At 49.2% G+C, this 19,874-nt stretch overlaps 1 protein-coding gene across 4 annotated transcripts in view; it reads right to left on the bottom strand.

Annotated features, from left to right (window-relative positions):
- Window positions 1-181: 181 nt before the first annotated feature.
- Window positions 182-19,874, bottom strand: part of SGIP1 (SH3GL interacting endocytic adaptor 1) — a 54,532-nt gene continuing 34,839 nt past the window's right edge. For 2 of the 4 annotated variants that reach the window (XM_030495389.1, XM_030495390.1), the window contains exons 15-24: window positions 18,494-18,615; window positions 17,598-17,724; window positions 14,113-14,172; window positions 8,769-8,880; window positions 8,242-8,397; window positions 7,396-7,528; window positions 6,909-7,111; window positions 6,178-6,242; window positions 5,451-5,615; window positions 182-5,005 (exon numbers count right to left, since the gene is read on the bottom strand). In XM_030495389.1, coding sequence (XP_030351249.1) covers window positions 4,983-5,005; window positions 5,451-5,615; window positions 6,178-6,242; window positions 6,909-7,111; window positions 7,396-7,528; window positions 8,242-8,397; window positions 8,769-8,880; window positions 14,113-14,172; window positions 17,598-17,724; window positions 18,494-18,615 — 1,166 coding nt within the window. In that variant the 3' untranslated portion in view covers window positions 182-4,982. Of the gene's footprint in view, window positions 5,006-5,450; window positions 5,616-6,177; window positions 6,243-6,908; window positions 7,112-7,395; window positions 7,529-8,241; window positions 8,398-8,768; window positions 8,881-14,112; window positions 14,173-14,993; window positions 15,054-17,597; window positions 17,725-18,493; window positions 18,616-19,874 lie in introns of all 4 variants that reach the window. The other 2 variants (XM_032920124.1, XM_030495391.1) reach the window with 2 other exon arrangements.

The following is a 19,874-nucleotide window of genomic DNA, read 5'->3' as shown; positions in this document are numbered from 1 at the left end:
AGATCGCCACAACTCCCCACATCTCCCCACATGCCACCCCCAATGTGTCCCCAGGCTGGGAAGCTGCACATAGCTCCAGCAGTAATGATGATTTGGGTCAGGGACATGGCAGCCCCTTTACCTCTGCTCCGCTCCTCTGGGTATTCCCGTACCTGCAAGCAAAGCTCACTCAGAAAAAGTCGTGTTTTACAGTTTTTTGTTTATTTTCAAGGAAAAAAAAATAATAATCACATTTAAATTGCAACTCAATTGGGGATTTAATGTGGTTCTTATGTATAGAATCAATAAACTTTGTTCTGATGTGGGGATTCATTTGTTGCAACATTATGCATGGTAAATAATTGCATATTCAAGATTTTGTGAAATGGGTGATGGGGAGAATGGAGGGGAGACATTTATAAAAAACATTATTTACAAAAAATGATATCCACATAGTCGTCTTCTAATCTATAAGGCAAGTAAACATTTAAAATATGTTGTTTCATGATTATCTTCAACAAGTCAATACAACACATTCATATTACCAGTGGTCAAATACAAAGCTTTGCTGCAAGAGTCCGTGTGCAACAAACCTGTACGTCTTTTACAGTGTTTTTTTCTCTGAGAACAGTAGGTAAGCAGCAAAGTTTTCATCACAGACTAAGCAGTACCTAGGCCATCATAGACTAAAGGTATAATATATCTCATTGCACGTTTAGGCAAAAAAGGCCAGCCATTAATTAACTTATTTAACTTAAATCTTAAAAATAGACCTGTGTATCTTAATCCACAAATATTTATAAACATTTTATACATGAGGGAGTTCATAAAATGATATGGGGCGATACCTGGGGAAATCCAATTCAATTCTGGGGCATCCTCTGAGTTCAGAGGTGTCACAGTGAGGTTCTCCTGCTCTCTGTGCCCTTCACCCACCAACCCTTAGCCACAGGACTGGAGCTTCAAACCACAACCCAACCCAATTCCTCTCTCAGACCACGACTAACATCTCCATATGTTTTATGACATCCAAGCAACCAAGTAATTTCATCAACCTTAAAGAGTTTTGGAGTGGAAAACCCCTCCTACATGGATTACAAACTCAACAGCAGGGTGGCATGTCTGCAACCATTCACCCCATGTCCAGAGAGATTTCTAATGGAGAAGTAAGATATTCCAGTATGTTTTATTACATATGCTCGGCCTAAAGCCCTGCTTGAGTGCAAGCCTTTGAAGAACATTGTCACACGAACGCTTGTGATTTTAAGAGCAATTGTCAGCAGCATTATCTGCAGTCCCTTCTAAAGGGATAGGGTCGCACAGGGCAGGGGGTATTTCTGCAGATCTTTTCCTAGCCTTGCAGTGAAATAAGAATTAAAATATTGATGATTATAAAAACTCCCCAGCTCTGTGAGAATGACTTTCCTTGGGAAATTGTGAGAAAAGAATTCTGGTTATGAAATTAAATCTTTGAGACAGTAATTTCTTACTGAGAAAGTACTATGTGGTGATGTTACATATTTTGGTCACTCTAAGCTTCCAAAATTAAGGTTTTTAACCAAGACATTTTCACATAAAATGAAGAAAAGGGTAGGGAAAAATCACTCCATATTCAGTGTATTGAAGTGGTTTTCTCACGTAGATGTTGGGTGTTTGGGTAACAGACCCATGGGCTGTATTTCCAAAATAATAAGATGAAATGGAGCAGGATTCCTTTTGCAATGCACTGTGCCATGTGCCTGGAAAAAGGAAACTGCCTTCCTTCCCTATCCTTCCCTGCCTGGCCAAAACAGGATGTCATTTTAGCATAAAACTTCTTTTTTCCATCTATGTTTTAAAACCATCTAATAGATAAATCCTGAAACGGCACACTGAAGACAAAATTAACTGAAACACCAGATAACAGCACTAGCATCATTGAGACCAGCCTGTGTCAGGAGTTGTGTAACTTACTCAGTACGAGATCATGCTCATGTAACAAAGCTTTTGGGAGTGAAACCACACATGTACACACGGAGAACTCACACCAACTGGGCAGGAATAGGAGTTTAATGGACAGTGGCCTCCCAGCAAAAACAAGCTTTAAAACAAGGGAGCGATATTTAAGAACAAATGCAAAAATCAAATTAAAAGCTTATTATGTGGTAGTATTTCATACTACTGAGCAATTTCATAGTTATTAAGAAATATAATTAAAGAACATTGGTCTGAAACAGGGGGGAGATTGAGATGAGCTCTGAGGCAGAAGCTCTTCCCTGTGAGGGTGCTGAGGCGCTGGCACAGGGTACCCAGAGAAGCTGTGGCTGCCCCATCCCTGGCAGTGTTCAAGGCCAGGTTGGACACAGGGGCTTGGAGCAACCTGCTCTAGTGGAAGGTGTTCCTGCCTGTGGCAGGGGGTTGGAACTGCATGAGCTTTAAGCTCCTTTCCAGCACAAACCAGTCTGGGATTCTATGAAACATCAAAAAAACAAACATCCCTGGGGCACTCAGACACCAGCAAGGCAGGAAAACTAAACCATCAACATGGATCAGCATCTCCTCACAAAGGTCATGCTGGGAGGGAAAGTGGAGACACGCAATTTGCTCCTGAGCAAACACCTAGTGAAGTACACCACCATGCAAAAACTTGGCAAAAGCGGTACACGAAAAAATCTAAACTGCCCCAAACTGCTGGCTTTGATCCCAGTGTCATGGGCTGGGAATAGCTGTTTGGTGTGTCCTGCTGGTGGCTGGAAGGGGACTGTATAGAATAGGTGCAGGACTTTTTCATCTCTTTACCCAGGCTGCATCCCAGCACCACCGCACACCTGTAGAGGCGACCTCTGCTTTGTGGGACAGCACAAACAGACAGTCTGGGAAGCTTTGGGTTATGGGCTTTTTTGTTTAAAAAGCATTTAAAACCCCAATGCTATTGTAAACACATTGTCTTTCAAATGAACTATGAAGTAAAATAGCTATGTTCTGGTAATATTTACACTATAAAATCCTTATTTTCAGGACTAGGGCATAGATCCCTTTTGGAAGCATGAGTTTATAACAATTGTACACAGCATCAACTGATTATGCAAAAACTGATTCTTATATTTTGCCCTATATTCCTGTGTCACAAAGGGGTAGGATACACAGTTTATACATATTCCTATTTCAGGGGAAAAATTATTAACTGAGTTGAACACCCCCTCTAGGAGTACCAGCAAGTGTACTTTCAAAAACTGCAAAGGGAAATGAAGCTGCATAACTGAATTGTGCTTAATCTTCTTTTTAAGCTGACAAAGGGAGATTGAGATGAGCTCTGAGGCAGAAGCTCTTCCCTGTGAGGGTGCTGAGGCGCTGGCATAGGGTGCCCAGAGAAGCTGTGGCTGCCCCATCCCTGGCAGTGTTCAAGGCCAGGTTGGACACAGGGGCTTGGAGCAACCTGCTCTAGTGGAAGGTGTCCCTGCCCGTGGCAGGGGGTTGGAACTGGATGAGCTTTAAGGTCCCTTCCAACACAAACCAGGCTGGGATTCTATGATTCTGTGTTGATACCTTTTGTGAGCATGCACACAACTCAACCATCCTAACGTATGTATCTCAGCCTGGGATTCATCTTAGACCTGAAATATCTCCAGATTTTCTTATTTTCCTGTAAGATGGGCATGGACTTCTGTTTTCTTACCTCCCTCCAAACTGCTCTGTGAGCAAGCGCTTCCCAGCATGCACAGTCTGAAGTTTTCCAATGCAAATGCACAAGCTTAATCCTGGCAACATTTGTGACTGTAAAATTAGCACTATTTGTCATCTTATACATTTCTGAAGTCCCAGCACCCTGTTCAGCAGATGCTCCCATGCTTCTCTGTGCATCTGAACATCAAGTGCATTTAATTTTGGAAAGATCACTTCTTTTTTCCCCTTTATCACCAGATTCTCACAGGCGATGCACAGGGATGAGCAGCACACAGTGCAGGAGACCACATCGGCTCAGCGAAAACACAGAGGGGCAATTTCTGCCCCACAACTTCCACTTTAGCATTATCTAAACCCATGGGACTTTCAAAAATGGGGAAAAAAAATAACCAAACCAGAAAAAGCAAGCAAAGGACCAAAAAATGTGACCAAAAACCTGGGAACTGCTCAGAAAATGCATCCTTAAAAACAGCAATCACATTTGCAGGCAGTGCTGTAAGCTCAGATTTACTACCCAGCCTCTTAGCCTGCTTATTTCCTTATCTGCATCCCTGCAAAAGGGAAGGACAGGAGGGAAAGAGAAGTGCTTGTCGCCCGTGCACGCACTGCTGGCACTCCTGAGGGTTAATCTGTGTCTGCAGGAGAACACTTGAAGGAGGTTTTTGTAATGGAAATTTGAAGGAAATACTCTTTGAAGTTACTTTTTTTCCCTGCATTTTGCTGAAAGACTGAATTAGGAACCTCCACATTTACATCAATATCCACCTGGAGGTAAACCAGCTAAACCTGAAGATAGAGCTTTTTATTCATCACCGTGAGACGTACCAAGGACTGAAGTAAAAATAAATCAGCATGTCAGTTGTAGTTAACTCTCTTTTTATGAGGCACCCCCTTCATAACAGCTATCAGTATTGTATTTAAATCGTATATATTGACAAAATGTAATCTACCTCTGTAAGCATTGTGCCATTCAACAGTACTACTATTAAATTTATATACCACAGTTTAAATTACATCCATTTCATGAATGGTAAAATGCTAAAACTCAAGTGTCTAACTGCCAAAATACAGCCTTACTGGAATGAGTACAATTTACAAATACAATAATTACATTTTAAAACCATTAACAATGTTACATCTAGAAGTAAATACTGTAGGACTGGTCAAGACGGTGTTTTCCAAGGAAAAAAAATGCTGAAAGTTGTCGACACTTCCAACAGAAATGTCCCGAGTGCAGGATTTAGTTCATTTTCCTTAAACTGTAATTAAAACCCGTTCCACGCACAGCAGTCCTTGGGTATTTTTCCATATTATTTTCCATAGACTTGCATAAGCTTCCTTCAGTTATCGGCCAAGTATTTACCTAGAAATGGGATCAGAAATCAGCTGTGGAGAGGGAGCAGCCCTGATTCCTGGGGGATGGTCACCCACCTCCACCAGACCCTGCACCCATGGCAACGTTGCTGCCCTGCATGAGCAGCACATGGAAAAATACTTGCATTTCTATGCAACAATGGGGCACAAGCTCTTCTTGGAGAACCCCAGACCTTGCTTTCCATGCAGGATCCATGAGTGGAAAAGAGCCCATGAAATTCAAGGCTCTCATAGGCAGCAGAAGGATTATTTCATGCAAAGGAGCTTTTGCCCTTCTGCCACTGACCAGCCCTGTCATGCCCTGATGTAGCAGGACCTCTGGGCTTGAATGGTCAACAAAAACACCTCAAGGGCAGTCCCAGGCATGCCAGCACAGCGGAGGGGACCATCATGGATGCTGCCATCCCAAAATGAGCCACTGATGAGGCACCTACCTGCCGCAAACCTCTTCTTGATGAGGGAGAAGCGGTAGCCGGCGCCGACGAGCTCGATGTCGCAGCTGGACAGCGTGCTCCCCTCGCTGGTGAACTGCACGGCCAGGGGGGCCGGGGTGCTGGGCCCCTCCGAGAGCTGGAATCGGGCCAGCAGAGACCCCACACCTGCAATTTAAAATCCCGTGAGACCATTACAAACCTGGAGGGGAACACTGCGCATCCAGAGCCGTGTTTGGCAGCCAAGGCAATGACTCGCCCAAAGCGCTGCAAATGAAGCCCACTCCCACGGTGGTACCCAACCCACAGCATCCCCTGGGATGGGGGCAGAGCAAACCTCCTCATCCTCCCAGAAAATTTGGTCTTTTCAGACACTGCAGTGACATGATGCAGAGGAGCTGCACGAAATACATGTGGACAAGCACTGTGGTTCCTGAACCAGGATGTGACATGGGACCTCAGGCTTCAATGCAGAGGGTCAGCAGAGCATAGGACATGGCAAACAACCATGTCCAAACCAGGCATGTTAATACCCATCTGTGATGCCAAAGCAGTTGGCAAAACAGTACAAGCAGCACATACCACTGCTTTGCTCCTAGCTTTGAACAGCATCCTCCCTGGCAAGTGCCAGCAGGAATCTGGGTGCCTGTGTTTGTGTGCAGGCATGATAAATAGGTTACTGTCTGATTGAATTATTCAAAGTTAATAACATGTGCATTTATCGGATTACCTCCGTTTTCTGACTTCTGAGAGATATCAGGGATCTTCCACAATATCCTTTGCTGTTCAGCATTCCTAAAAACACATAAAGAAGAGAATTTGTTCAGCCTGGAGAAGAGAAGGCTCCTGAAGGGGAGACCTTAGAGCAGCTCCAGTGCCTAAAGGGGCTCCAGGAAACCTGGAGAGGGGCTTTGGACAAGGGCCTGTAGGGACAGGCCAAGGGGAATGGCTTTAACCTGCCAGAGGGGAGATTGAGATGAGCTCTGAGGCAGAAGCTCTTCCCTGTGAGGGTGCTGAGGCGCTGGCACAGACTTTTCCCAGAGAAGCTGTGGCTGCCCCATCCCTGGCAGTGTTCAAGGCCAGGTTGGACACAGGGGCTTGGAGCAACCTGCTCTAGTGGAAGGTGTCCCTGCCCGTGGCAGGGGTTGGAGCTGGATGAGCTTTAAGCTCCCTTCCAACACAAACCAGTCTGGGATTCTTGAACACTGCCAGGGATGGGGCAGCCACAGCTTCTCTGAGTGTTCAGCTCTGACCCTTTGCTTGTGGGAATGGCAACAAAAAAGCATCAGAGTGGGGTTACATGCTTCCTGTGCAAGAGGAGGGCAGGTTTGGGTCCCCAGCATTCCCCTACCCACAGTCACCTCCCAAGAGTGATCTCACCCCTGCAGCCAAGACGGCTGTTTTAGGCAGGGACATGGCAGAAACAGCAAGCGAGCTCTTCCACAGGGGAGCAATTCCTACCAGACAGCAGGAGGAAGCACAGCTTGAAGTTTGGTTACTCCTCCGTCGACAGGGACGAGGAACTGGACGTTGTTTAGAGCTACTGGTGTGGTCATTGCCTCTGTATTGTATTTGTAGTCGATGCGGAGGTCAGTGCTTGCAGGGTCACACCGCCAGTTCACTGCAAGGTTTAATGGAGTAGACTGAATACCCTGGGCAGATACCTTCCAAAATGACAGAAAAAACATTTAGTTTCCATAGGGATGAAGGGAGAAAGCCCATTTTACAGACGCAGTAATTGCATTTGGTTTCAGAGGAGACAACACCCTGTATCCCCATAGAAAAGTTTGAACTGGGCTCACAATCAGGCAATCTAGTGACATACAGAAAGGATACATGCCCCCACCTCACGTTATCTCCTCTCTGCACTAGGGAAATACCATCTTTTACATCTATAAGTTAAGCACACATTTTTTGGCATGGTTTTATCTTACAATAAAACTCCTACCTGGTATTTGAGCATATCCACATTGTAATAGGTGGCTTGTGGTTTCTGTTCCGATACCTTCTTTAGGTGAGTCATCAGATTTGGCATATTGACCCAGAACTCCTTCGTGTTGGTGTCACTCTGGATGTTGTCACTGCACAGAGGGAGAATAAGCACTTTGCATAAGCCACCTTGGCAGAAGAAAGCTTTTCTACCAAGCATGCAGGACAGCAGCACTGCCCACCAGCTGGGACCACACTTAACCCGACATTTAGGGAAATAATCCCTCCCTTGTGCACATCTCTGGCTTGTTCTCAGGCACATCCAGGGAGGAACAGCAGAAGCAAACTTTAGGTCATCTCATTTTGCAAACTGGAGGTTTAATGAGCAGAGTGAGGCACAAAAGAAGCAAACCCCATCAAAGAACTTGTTCCCCTTTGCTGATGCTCTTCTGCCTGTCAAAGGGGCTGATCTCAGACGGGGTATTCCAGCAAATAAGAAGCTCATAAAGTTTGACATGGCCAAGCGCAAGGTCCTGCCCCTGGGACAGGGCAATCCCCAGCACAAACACAGGCTGGGGGAGACTGGATGGAGCATCCCTGAGGAGAAGGACTTGGGGGTATTGGGTGAGGAGAAGCTCCCCATGACCCAGCTTCAGTGTGCGCTTGAGCCCAGAGCCCCCCCGTGTGCTGGGCTGCACCCCCAGAGCATGAGCAGCAGGTCAGGGAGGGGATTCTCCCCCTCTGCTGCTTCCCTAAATCAGGGCAGGCTTTCAAGGAAGATACTCCGGGCCATGTGTTTTTGCAAAGCACCCTACGTTTCTGGAAGCCCGCCTTCCTTTGGGATGCTGGTGGAGTGGGAGCTTACCAGCAGAGGAGCTGGGGGTTTGGCAGGACGTGCTCCAGCCTGTTGTAGTTCAGCACGCGGAAGGTGAGCACCGCCGGAGCGGGGTTGTTCGCAAAGTGTCGGGTGATGCCCGCAGGAAACGACAGCACCATCTCCCCCGTGATCTTCACAATACACCTGCAGCACCGAACACAGAGACCAAAGGAGAGGAAATGAGGGGCTCAAAATGCAGCAGGAGGGGAGGGTGCAGTGACAGCCCTCTGCTTCCCTCCCACCACGCTGGGGGACCAACCTCCTGTGGTCCTAAACCAGAGCAAGCTGAAACAGCAGCAAAGGCTGGCCGCCTGCTAGGGATGGAGGCTGATGCTCATGGGGATGCCCCATGAGCATCCTGAGCCTGGACCTCTGCCTGGTGCACTGACACACCTAGACCAAACCACCTCCTTTCCTCCCTCCCCATACTCACCCAAGCCTCAACAGCACCCTAAGCCTGTCGTGACCCCAGGACCCCCCATATCAACACCCAGACCCCATTGGTCGGCACCTACTTGCTTGGGTCAGCCCCTTTGAAGTACGCGTTGACAGTTTCCGTGAAGGCAGCAGCGACGGGCAGGGTGTCCTGTGCCCCCATGGTCAGGGGGCTGGGGCCCCGCGATGAGCCTGCAACAGAGCAGAAACCTCCACTTCTTACCTGCAGAGAGAACCCACACTGCTCCCCCCAGCACCGGGGCAAGGGGGTGCTCCCCATGAGCCCCAGCCTAGCTTTATGGGCAAATAATAGCAACAAGTCCCCCAGGCTTTGGATGAGGCTTTAAAAATGTTCTGAAATGACCTTTCCCCCTCCCAACCCGCACAAGCAAGCAAAGAAATAACAGAGGCGCCGAGGCAGGAGCAGCATGCAGGGCAGCAAACCCCCGGCACGGCTCTGAGGGGGTGCCACACAACAGGCTTTGCATGACAGTTTTTGCAGTAGGTTTCTGGGTTCCAGCAAGAGGGATTGTGGTGGTTCCTTATCCCTTGGCTGGAGAGCTCAGGCTGCCTGTGGGCAAGTGGGATGTCAGCAGTTTTCCTGCCCTGATTCTGCCGACAGGAACCCCAACCATGGGGAGACCCTGCAATTCCTGGCGTGCTTCCCTCTCCTGCCGGGCAAACCCCTTGCTCACCCCACCAACCCCATGGCACACTACAATACACCTGCAAATCATCATAAATCTGGAATTACAAAGGAGAACGTGGGATTCTGGGTGCAAAAGCCAGAGCAGTCAATCCACGGTAATGATAGAAGGGGAAAAGTTTGCTTTGGTCATGCTGCGTATCCATGGATGCTAGCCAGGCTCTAAATAATTCATCCCTGCATGATCACACACATGATTTCCCTTTGCTGGCCAGGAATGCCGGTCACTGAACAACATCTGAGGATAAAAGCATCGCTGCAAGCAGATACCAGAAGACCTGGGCATGGTGGGGACCCTGCATGGGGAGCAATGTCCTGCTCCCTGTGCCCACCACCAAGAGGATAGCAAGGGGGGCTGTTGGCACTGCAAAGCTTTCACCTTTTCCCCAAGGAAAGTGCTAGAAGGTCAGCTTGGGGTTAGTGTCTGGTCACCCACACAATGTAAAAGGTGCTGATCCCCTGGGCACCCGAAAAAGTCCTCGGGAGGTCACCAGCCCTGTGCTAGCATCACCAGTTCAGCCTAATCTATTTTCCTGCAGCATACCGTTTTGGAACCTTTTCTTTATATCACAGTCTATGTACCAGGTTAAGCACAAGGATTGTTTTGCCCCAAACCAGCTAGAAAGGAATGGCCAAAGTCTCCAGAAGGGCAACTTCCCCAAGGACCCCGACACCCCCTTTACTCTGTTACCTTCATTTACAGGGTCTGAATCAGGCAGTAGAAAGGGGCTATTAAGTGAGCCCAGGGTTTTGTTTAGAGCATGCAAGCGTGTGCCAGCTTCAGCCCAACCCACACAACATTAAATGCCTGGAGAAGGGCAGCACCTCTGCAGGCAGTGGGGTGAGGGACAAGCAAAGCAACTGAGTGAAATGCAGCGTGTTTCTGGTGAGCTCCTTCTCAGCCTGCTCCCCAAAATAATCCCCTCTCTTCTTTATCTGCTGCTTCCCACCACTGCCCTGTTGTCTGTTGCTTTTTTGTTCACATCTAAGCAACCTGCCGTGGGTTTTGTGTGATGAGCAGTGAGGTCCTGGCTCACTGCTGCCTGTTTTGTGTGAGTGAATAATAGGGTTTGACTGCAGGAAATCAGGATTCACAACGTTTCCCAAGGAAAGCGCTTCTGTCACTTAAATTACACTGTGAGTTTTGACATATTAATTGTGAAGGAACACGGCATTCATAGGATTCCTCCTGCCTTACAAATCCATCTGTGCAGGCAGTGAGTTAATGTATAAAACCACAGTTGCTTTCTCAGAGAGGCACACATGAGCCTTTCCAGTGCTGGGATTTTCCCTTCCAATGTCTAATGGAGCCTGAAAGGGTGTAAAAAATTAATGTAGCCACACATCTCCTCTTGGACATACATTTTAAAAGACTCAGGGGAGTGATTTCAGCCACTGGAATAATGATGCTCAGTACGGGCAGCGCATCCAGCTGTCCCAGCACCCGGGATGGGCAGGCTGAGCATGTCACACACACAGGACAGACCCATCACCACACACCCATTAATTATCCTAATGACCCCAGGGAGGCAGGCTGGACTCCCCAAGCCTTCTGCTTCTGAGGCCCCAGCCCGGAGCTATGCATCCATCGGGAACACGGCCAACATCCCATTAAAGAGCTGACACTTCCCATCAGTGCCAGCCACGCAAAGACAACATGTTTTGTATAAACTCTTTCCATAACACAACTAATGGGTTACCAGAGAGCACATCCTCACTCCACACACACAGCAACCACCGCAGAGCACGTAGAATCCAGCTGAAAACAGTGGGATATTCTCATCGCATCCACCCAGAAATACAGATGAGATTCAAAACCATCAATGCAGACTGGCTACAGGGGAGAGAAAACTGGCGGTATCACCCAGCAGAGGAATGTCAGGTTAATCTCAGCAGGGAATGTGGGAGGAAGGTCTTTAGCCATCCAGCAGCAGCAAGCCCCGTGATCCTTGGCAATACAATCATTGTTACTTGGGAGAGGAAAAAAAGCACCTCCCAAATATACACGCTCTGAGTGCAGCCAGGTTTAATCTAGACCCTGCACTAGCGCATCAAATGAGGGGTTGGCATGTCTCATGCCAACTTGCCTTTCCCCTGATTTTCAATCTCATTTCTTCCACCATTTCTCCGCATGTACATGAGATTTCTTCATTCTCCAGAATGAAAAATCCTACATCCAAGAATAAACCAGCTCATCTCACGTATCTCTATCACCAGGCTCAGCTGGCCTTTGAAAATCTGAGTCCATATGAACAGCAACCAAACATCCGCCACATTTCTAATCTGGCTTGGCATAAAGATCATGTGGATGTAACTGGCATTCCCAGCTCTCAGTTCCCTCCACACTTCCTTCATGAACCTCATATTCTTCTTTTGATAGCTTTGGAGACTAAACAACTCTTTCAATTAAAACTTTAATATGAAAAGAAAAGTATAACCTATTTTAAGCCTGAGAATTCTTTTCCAGAAACTTGAGAGACAAGTCTAGTTACTCTAGAACGCCTCCACCAAAAATCTGGCTTTTCAGTGACTGCTTCAGAAGTCATTTTTAGAAACTTCTCATTTTGGCAAAATGACCTGATAGTCCTGGAGGGGAAAAAAACCCCAACACTTTATGAAGCTTTGGATCCAGCCATATGCAGCTCACCAGGTTCATTTGCCTTACTTTCCCTCCACAAAGGTGGAAAATAAAAACATGGAGTAAGGACAGCTGAATACTAGTGATCGGGGTACACAGCTCTGCCCGTGTAGCCAGGAGAGCATCGCCAAACTGCACTGTGTCTCTTCACACATGAACACACTACCCCATGTTCTGCAAATACATGGATCCTAGCACAGAAAACTCCAAACCCAGAAACTAAAGATAAGACGTCCAAAAGACCTGCTGAAGTGAGTCCAGAGGAGGCCCCGGAGCTGCTGCGAGGGCTGGAGCAGCTCTGCTCTGGAGCCAGGCTGAGAGAGCTGGGCTGGGGCAGCCTGGAGAAGAGAAGGCTCCTGAAGGGGAGACCTTAGAGCAGCTCCAGTGCCTAAAGGGGCTCCAGGAAACCTGGAGAGGGGCTTTGGGCAAGGGCCTGTAGGGACAGGCCAAGGGGAATGGCTTTAACCTGCCAGAGGGGAGATTGAGATGAGCTCTGAGGCAGAAGCTCTTCCCTGTGAGGGTGCTGAGGCGCTGGCACAGACTTTTCCCAGAGAAGCTGTGGCTGCCCCATCCCTGGCAGTGTTCAAGGCCAGGTTGGACACAGGGGCTTGGAGCAACCTGGTTCACAACTGGCCAGCATTCCCTGGACAAACCAATCTCCCCGCTCCAGACCATCCACACTGCCAGGACAAAGTATAAGAATTCCAATACGCCATTTAAAAACATCAATACACAAAACCATAAAAAAAAACCCCCAAATACTAAATGTTCCCACAGTGCTGGTGCTAGGCCAAATGAGGAGGAGAAGAAAACACAGAGGAATCGCGGTGCCAGGATACACATACTGAGGGATAACACTCCAAGGTGGCTGCTTTTATCCAGCCACCAGCCATTCCTCCATACCCCCTCCCAAGTCTAAGCCAGGAGCTGATATTGGAATGGGGAACATCAAGTGGGGATGCTGGGGCCTGGCTGCTGTGAGCAATGAAAAGGCAAGGAGGAGGGAAAGAAGAAACCACTCCCTGGTTACCACCACCTCTAACCCTGCCTTCTGCTGCTGCTACAGCTTCATGCTCACCAGAACAGGGTTTGCTCCATAAACGCAAGCAGCCCGTGCTCAGCAGCCAGGCAGTGCAATCCCGAAACCCAGCCACTTGGCCGTTTGCTGGAGGGGACACACTTTATGGATCACATATGGGATCCGTCCTCCGGTATGTCCCATGACAGCAGCATCCCCAGTTAGCCCCAGCACAGCCCTGCCTGCAAGCACCACAGCAGCTCCAAAGCTGGTTTTAAAGCACCAATTCCTGCTGCTAGCAAAACTCCCTGCTTTGCTGTTTTATAAAGAAACATTGGCATGATGTCAGTGGGATGAGGCTTCCTCCAAAGCCTCAGGGCTCTCAAGCGGGGCTGGCTGCCCAGCACTGGTGCATCTACCCCGTCCAAGACGCAATGCTGCTCAGAGAAGCTGCCATCCACCCCAAAACAAGCTTTTCCCCTGCTGCATCCTCCCCAAAGAGGCTTCTCATCAACGAGAGACCCCAAAACTCACAATACCTCCAACCAGCCACCCTGGCAGCACAACCTATTGGCATTTCAGCGATGCTTACTGGCAGTGTGGCACACTCCTGACCCCTCACCATGGAAAAATCCAATGGGAGGTGGGAAGAGGGCCCTGGCTTTGCAAAGAACCCATCACCCTTTGGTTTGAAACTAACCACACTGTGCCACGGTGACGAGCAGTTCGCAAGGGAGAGTAGAAAGAAGCCCTGGTTGACAGAGTCAAGTTCCTCGGCAGTGCAAGCGGTTTGGCTCTCTGGTTTCCACCGTAGTCTCGGTGTGAGAAGTCTTTTGGGTTTTGGTTTTGTTTGGGTTGGTTTTGAATCAATAAATGGGGAAACAGATCATCAGGACAAATAGCACAAATCAGAATGATTCTGGATCAAACTTGCGATGTCATCTAAGTAGCCATAGCATTTTGCATGGAAAGCCGGACTGGAGCCTTGGAAGGAAACCCCGGGAGTCAGAGAGCAAGAGCAAGGGGAGCAAGAGGATACCAGGTATGCTATGCACTACTTACCTTCGAAAGTCAAATAAAACTTTCCTCTGTCAAACCAAACGAGGGAAGGCTGTTCATTCTCTGTATGGCCAGGAGTTGAAGCGGGATGGGAAAGGTTAAGGAGAGGGAGAGAGAAGGACACAGTGTGAGTCACAGAGCAGGTCATTTATCTCACTACGGGGAGGGGACGAGGCACTGCAAGCCGTTCACGTGCAAGGAAAGGTGGGGCTTGAAACTCTGGTTTTGGCTTAGGAAACAGAAAGCAGAAAGCAAAGCTATGGAAGCCCAGATGGAAGAGTATTTCTGCCCGCTTGGTAAGGATTTCGGGGGGGTTTCTCTTTCTTTGTCTAGAGTAGAAGCAGCTCCTTGGCTCATGCACTCCAATAGCATATTCTAACTGCGCTGATTTTAGCAACCATGCCCTTATCCTCTTCACCTCCGGTGATGTCTCAGACAACAGCATTTTCCTGGTGGGATGCTGAGCCGCATGCCGCACCGGTGTGCAGAATAAGTGACAGTGAAACGTAGGTGCTTTGTGTTGCATTTCAGGACATAAAACTTGCAGATAAACAGACACACGCACACAGAGCAGGAGATGCCTAGCTGGAAGTTTCCCTTTCCTCTCAGAACCACCAGCTCCTGCACTCAAACTGCCTTAAAAGCCACAATGGATAACAAGTCCTATTGAAATAACTAAGGGTAGGGGTGGAAAACAACTTTTTGAGATGTTAAATTAACCCTTTTGAACTCGGGAGGTGATGGTCTTTCACCTCAAAGTCCTTTTTGTCACTGAGAAACTGTCATGCAAGGTGCTGTGAGCAATGGGTGCTGGGGCTCAGGGTGCCCGCAGCCGCCCCGCTCTGAAGCCAAGATATCTTGCTAGCCCCCTGCTAGTACAGTACCTGCAGGCGTCTCACAGCGCCTTTCAAACGTGGGCAGTTTGTCAATAAAAGCATCATCTTCTGATAACATAAGCAGAAGAAACGCAAAAGAAAGGAAACAAAACAAGAATGAAAAAACGAATCCCAAATGAAATCGAGCAGCACGTTTAACAACGGAAAGAGACAGAGAAGGATCTTAACGAGAAAAGTAACAGGCGCTGACACAGAAATAACAGCTTCTTTCTCTGCAATGAATTATTCAGACTGCACATGCAACCACAACGAAAGCAAACCAGACCAGCACAGAGGACAAATAAAGGAAAGGGCACTGGAACAGGCTGCCCAAGGAAGTTGTGTTGGAAGTTGCTGACAGTGTCCAGGTTGGACGGGGCTTGGAGCAAGCTGGTCTAGTGGAAGGTGTCCCTGCCCTTGGCAGGGGGTTGGAACTGGATGAGCTTTAAGGACCCTTCCAACCCAAACCGTTACATGACTCTATGAAATAACTCTTCCTCACGCTCTTTGGACAAACTCCATTGGACTTTGCCATGGAAAACAAGAAACCAAGAGCATGGTGGAGATGCACCTGGCAGCAAGCCGGTCCTGTGGGATCTCCAGAGGTCCCCAACCCACTGCTGTGCCCACAGACATCCCTGCTCCCTGCCCTGTACACCTTTCAGCTTATCTTCTTTCTGCATGATAAACCCATGATGGGTTCACAGTCGGTGCACCAAGGTGAATGCTGACTGGGTGCTCGCTCAGCACCACTGCCCATCCTGGCCACCTTGATGGGGACAATGGGGAGATGCTTGGGCTTTCCCAGAGTGAGTCCCAAACCCCATCTAGCCCTGCCTGCCCTGCATCCAGCTTATCCCAAGCCAAATCCTGGCAATGTGGCACCCGCCTCTTGGTCTGCATGGAGCTGGAAAGGCAAAACATGAGAATGTTGCTCCTGGCTGCCTTGTTCAGTGTCCCTCTGCCATGGGGTGACCCCAGAGCCCTGATTTCATCTCTCTTCCAAGGAAAGCCCCCATGGAAGGCATGAGAGCCACCGGGGCCAGTGGAGACAGCTTCCTGCCCCCTCCAAATGCATCAGCCCCCACTGCTCAGGGTGGGTATGTCAGTCAAAACATCAAGCAGCAATTTTTGTTCACAAAAATATATGTGTTAGAGGGGAAAAAACCAACAAATTTTTACCCAAGAGCAGGACCTGTTGCCTGCTCAGCCTACAGAGCCAGCACGCAGCCCCCATTACCTCCTGAAGACCCCACAATCATCCCTGTCCTCAGCCTGGCTGCTCCTCTCCACCAAAATCATGTTCACCATCGCGCCAAGGCCACCAACAGCCCCACCAACAGCAGCCAAAGCTGCAGGACAACGGGCACAGACAGGACCAACACACCAGGGATGCTCAGGGCTGGCCAGCCCCTTGCTTGAGATGCTTCCTTTTCCCCACAGCACGCTGTGACGGTGACCAACAGCCGGCGAACAGGTACAAGCATCTACAACACCTCGAGAGTGAAGCAAACAACAGGACGGAGACGCAGGTCGGACACTCCAGTAAACCTACAGGGAGGGTTTGGATGGACACTATGAGGATGGCACCTACTGCATGGCACATGGTGTTGGGTGGTGATGCCACCACTCCCCATGGCTCATAAGGTGACAGCAACGGGACATGCTACAGCCAGGACTGTGGCTGAGCACAAACGACCACCAGCCTGGTTTGGTTTCTCAGAGGATTGGGGTTCCAGCTCCTCACACAGAGCCCATCAGCCAGCCCACACCAGCGATGGACTGCAGAGCTCCTTCCCCACCACGCAAACCAGGCGTGCTCATCACAGGAGACATGGAAAGAAAAGGAAAAGGAGGAAGGTGATCCTGGAAGAAGATGGAGCTGCGGGAAGCAAGGGCAGAGGGGCTGGCAGCCGGGTGGGATGGCAGGGATGGAGGAGGAGGGAGCGCCGGCAGCTGGGACAGAGGGAATGGAAGGGATAGAGGGGATGGAGGGGAAGCACAGGGGGGCCCAGTACATGGAGCCTGGGAGCTGCCAGCCAGACTTCATCTACATTTCTTGTCTCAGGCCCCGGCGAGGAGCCTAGAGGGGTTTGGCAAAATCCATGTTTTTCAGGACATTACTCCAAAAGAAAACTACAGCACTTGTATCTGTGTCCAGATAACGGTTTGGAAGAATCTTTCCCAAGACCCCATTTCCCACTGCCACTTTAAGGGGAGATTTGAATTTAGGTCATTCAAAGAGATGTAGTATTAGTTGTCTCGTAGATCCCAAGGTCTGGCTTCCAGCCCCCCTCCCCTCCAGGCACAAGCATCTCCCACCATAAAAAGCTTATTTTGACCAAATTTACAGACCATAGTCACAATTTATATTATATTTCACTTGGTGACAACCTCTGCCTTCACGAAACATTCATTTTTCCCAACATTTGGAGCTGCCACAGAGCAAGCTTCCCTAGCAGCATCACGCTCACAACACATCACAACCCCCCTCAAATCCCTTTTTGCATTTAAAAGCCTGTTGAAAGCTAATGAAAGTGAACCCAAAGAACAATATTTAAGGACATTCAGAGGTAGGAAAGGGGAAAGAACAGCAGTGCTGTATGTGTTTACCAACGGTGGGAGTGGTGGCTGCACTCAGGGAGTTGGTGGAAGATATGGAAGAAGTACTTTCAGCCCGGGCTAAAGGTGCTATCGGAGGAGGGCTGGAGGAGTGAATAGGAGGGCTAAAAGGCCTGGACTGTAGGAAAACATAAAATAACAAAAGGTTAAAGAAAATATACACAGCAACATTTGCATCAAACAAAGAGAAGCTTTTCCATCAAGCTGTAACCCTCGGTGTACCTCCAGGCCAACCGGTGCCACTGGCATCCCAGGGCATCCCCACTGGGTTAGCGCAAAACTGAACAACTTCAGCTCTTTTAGTGCCAATGGCATTTTAGTCTGGACCTAGAAAAATGCCAGATGATTCCCAACATCTTGTGGGTCTGGGTGTTTGAAGTCCCCATCCCCACCAAGGATGGGAGCTCCATGGCCATTGGATGGATTGAACGCACTTAGTATTGGGAAGGGAGCAGCGCCCACCATGTGCCAGCTCACTGGGGAGCAGCTCATTGTGTCCTTTATGGATCCTTTGTGGATTTCAAGGCCAGGTTGGACGAGGCTTGGAACAACCTGCTCTAGTGGAAGGCGTCCCTGCCTGTGGCAGGAGGTTGGAGCTGGATGAGCTGTAGTATCCCTCCCAACACAAAACAGTCTGGGATACTATGATAGTTTTATACCCATGAACATTCTCTACAACTTACCTGAAGCAGCCTGGACAGAACTGAACAGCCCAGCCAGCACGGTACGGTGATGGGCACCCCCTTCCCTAGCCAGACACCCTTCCCAGCACAGCCAGACCTGGCTTGCTCTGCTCCATTAACCAGACTGGGAATGGAAACCCACCACCCCTCCCAGCACACACATCCCAGTGCAGACCACACTCCTGCTCCTGACCATCAACATACCACATCGGCGACAGCGGGCTTGCCGGGGGGCAGCTTGGGCCGGGAGGGGGGCCGGGGTGGTGGCGGTGGTGGGGTGCTGCAGGTAGCCAGCGGCGTGCCGGGGCGAGCCGGGGATGAGGAACCTGCAACAGAGGAGAACCATGAGTGCACCGCAGGCTGGATCCGCAGCTGCCCACCCCGTGCCCATCTCCTGTGTGCATCAAGCAGAGGTGTCTCCCCCAGGAGCTGGTGTGGGTGCTCACACACGCCCTGCGCATGCTTCCATGGAACATTGCTCCACACCAGCAGCTTTGCATGGGAGAATTGCTTTTTGGGATTGCTGATGTTGATGGATTTCTCACAAGGGATGTCCATCTGTGCCAGGTACCTGGCTTCCTCGGCTGGGATCCCTATGCAAAGGTATCAGAGGAGTCTTATGGATTTCCTGAAAACCACACATGGGCAGGAGGAAAATGATGCTTCACCCCTGCAGCAACTGATGCTGGTGCCCCAGCCAGTGAGCAGGGCCAGTCCCTCACCATGGGAATGAGGGGTCCTGGTGAGAGGGACAAAACTTTGCCCAAATGGAGACGAGGAAGAGCAGAAGAGCGAGGTTATCAGATTTTCTGGGAGCGTAGTGCACTTCCCAGCCCTCAGAAAGAGTTTCAGAGAACAAGAAAATGCTGATGTTGGGGTTCATGTGGTTCCCAGCAGCCACAACCTTGCTGAGAAGGTAGCACCCAGCAGATTGTTTTGCTCCAGGTTCAGCAGTTTCAGCCTCTGTAAGTTCAGCATTAACTGGTGCTGTGCAGAGCAGTCAGACGTTGCACCAAGACAAGAGGGGTGCCAGGATTGTGGGGGGACACAGACCCTGTTTTGCAGGATACTGAGCTGGTGTTTGCTGCATACCCCCATGGAGCACCGCAGTCACACTGGCAGTACGATGATGTCCTTAGCTTCACTTTTCCCTGCTTACAAGAGAATCAGTTATAGGATAAATGAGGTTGGAAAAAACCTTTCGGATCATCAAGTCCAACCGTTCCCAGCACTGCCAAGGCCACCACTAACCCATGGCACTGAGGCCTCGGCTACACGGGGTGTGAACACTTGCAGGGACGGTGACTCCAGCCCTGCCCTGGGCAGCCTGTTCCAATGCCTGAGCACCCTCTGGGGAAGGAATTGTTCCTCATCTCCATCTAAACCTCCCCTGGTGCAGCTTGAGGCCATTTCCTCTTGTCCCATCCCTTGTTCCTTGGGAGCAGAGACCAGTTAGACCAAGAGAAATGAGGCTGAGAGGTAAACAACAGAAGGCTAAGGCAAGAGATGGGCTGGTTTAAAAACAGTAAATCCTGGCTGTTCACTTTCACAACTCCAAAATTCAAACCATATTTATTTAAAATCC

This window comes from Strigops habroptila, chromosome 8, assembly GCF_004027225.2.
Source record: "Strigops habroptila isolate Jane chromosome 8, bStrHab1.2.pri, whole genome shotgun sequence".
Classification (NCBI taxonomy): Eukaryota; Metazoa; Chordata; class Aves; order Psittaciformes; family Psittacidae; genus Strigops; species Strigops habroptila.
The sequence above is the reverse complement of the archived record's forward strand: the minus strand, read 5'-3'. Positions and strand labels throughout refer to the sequence as shown.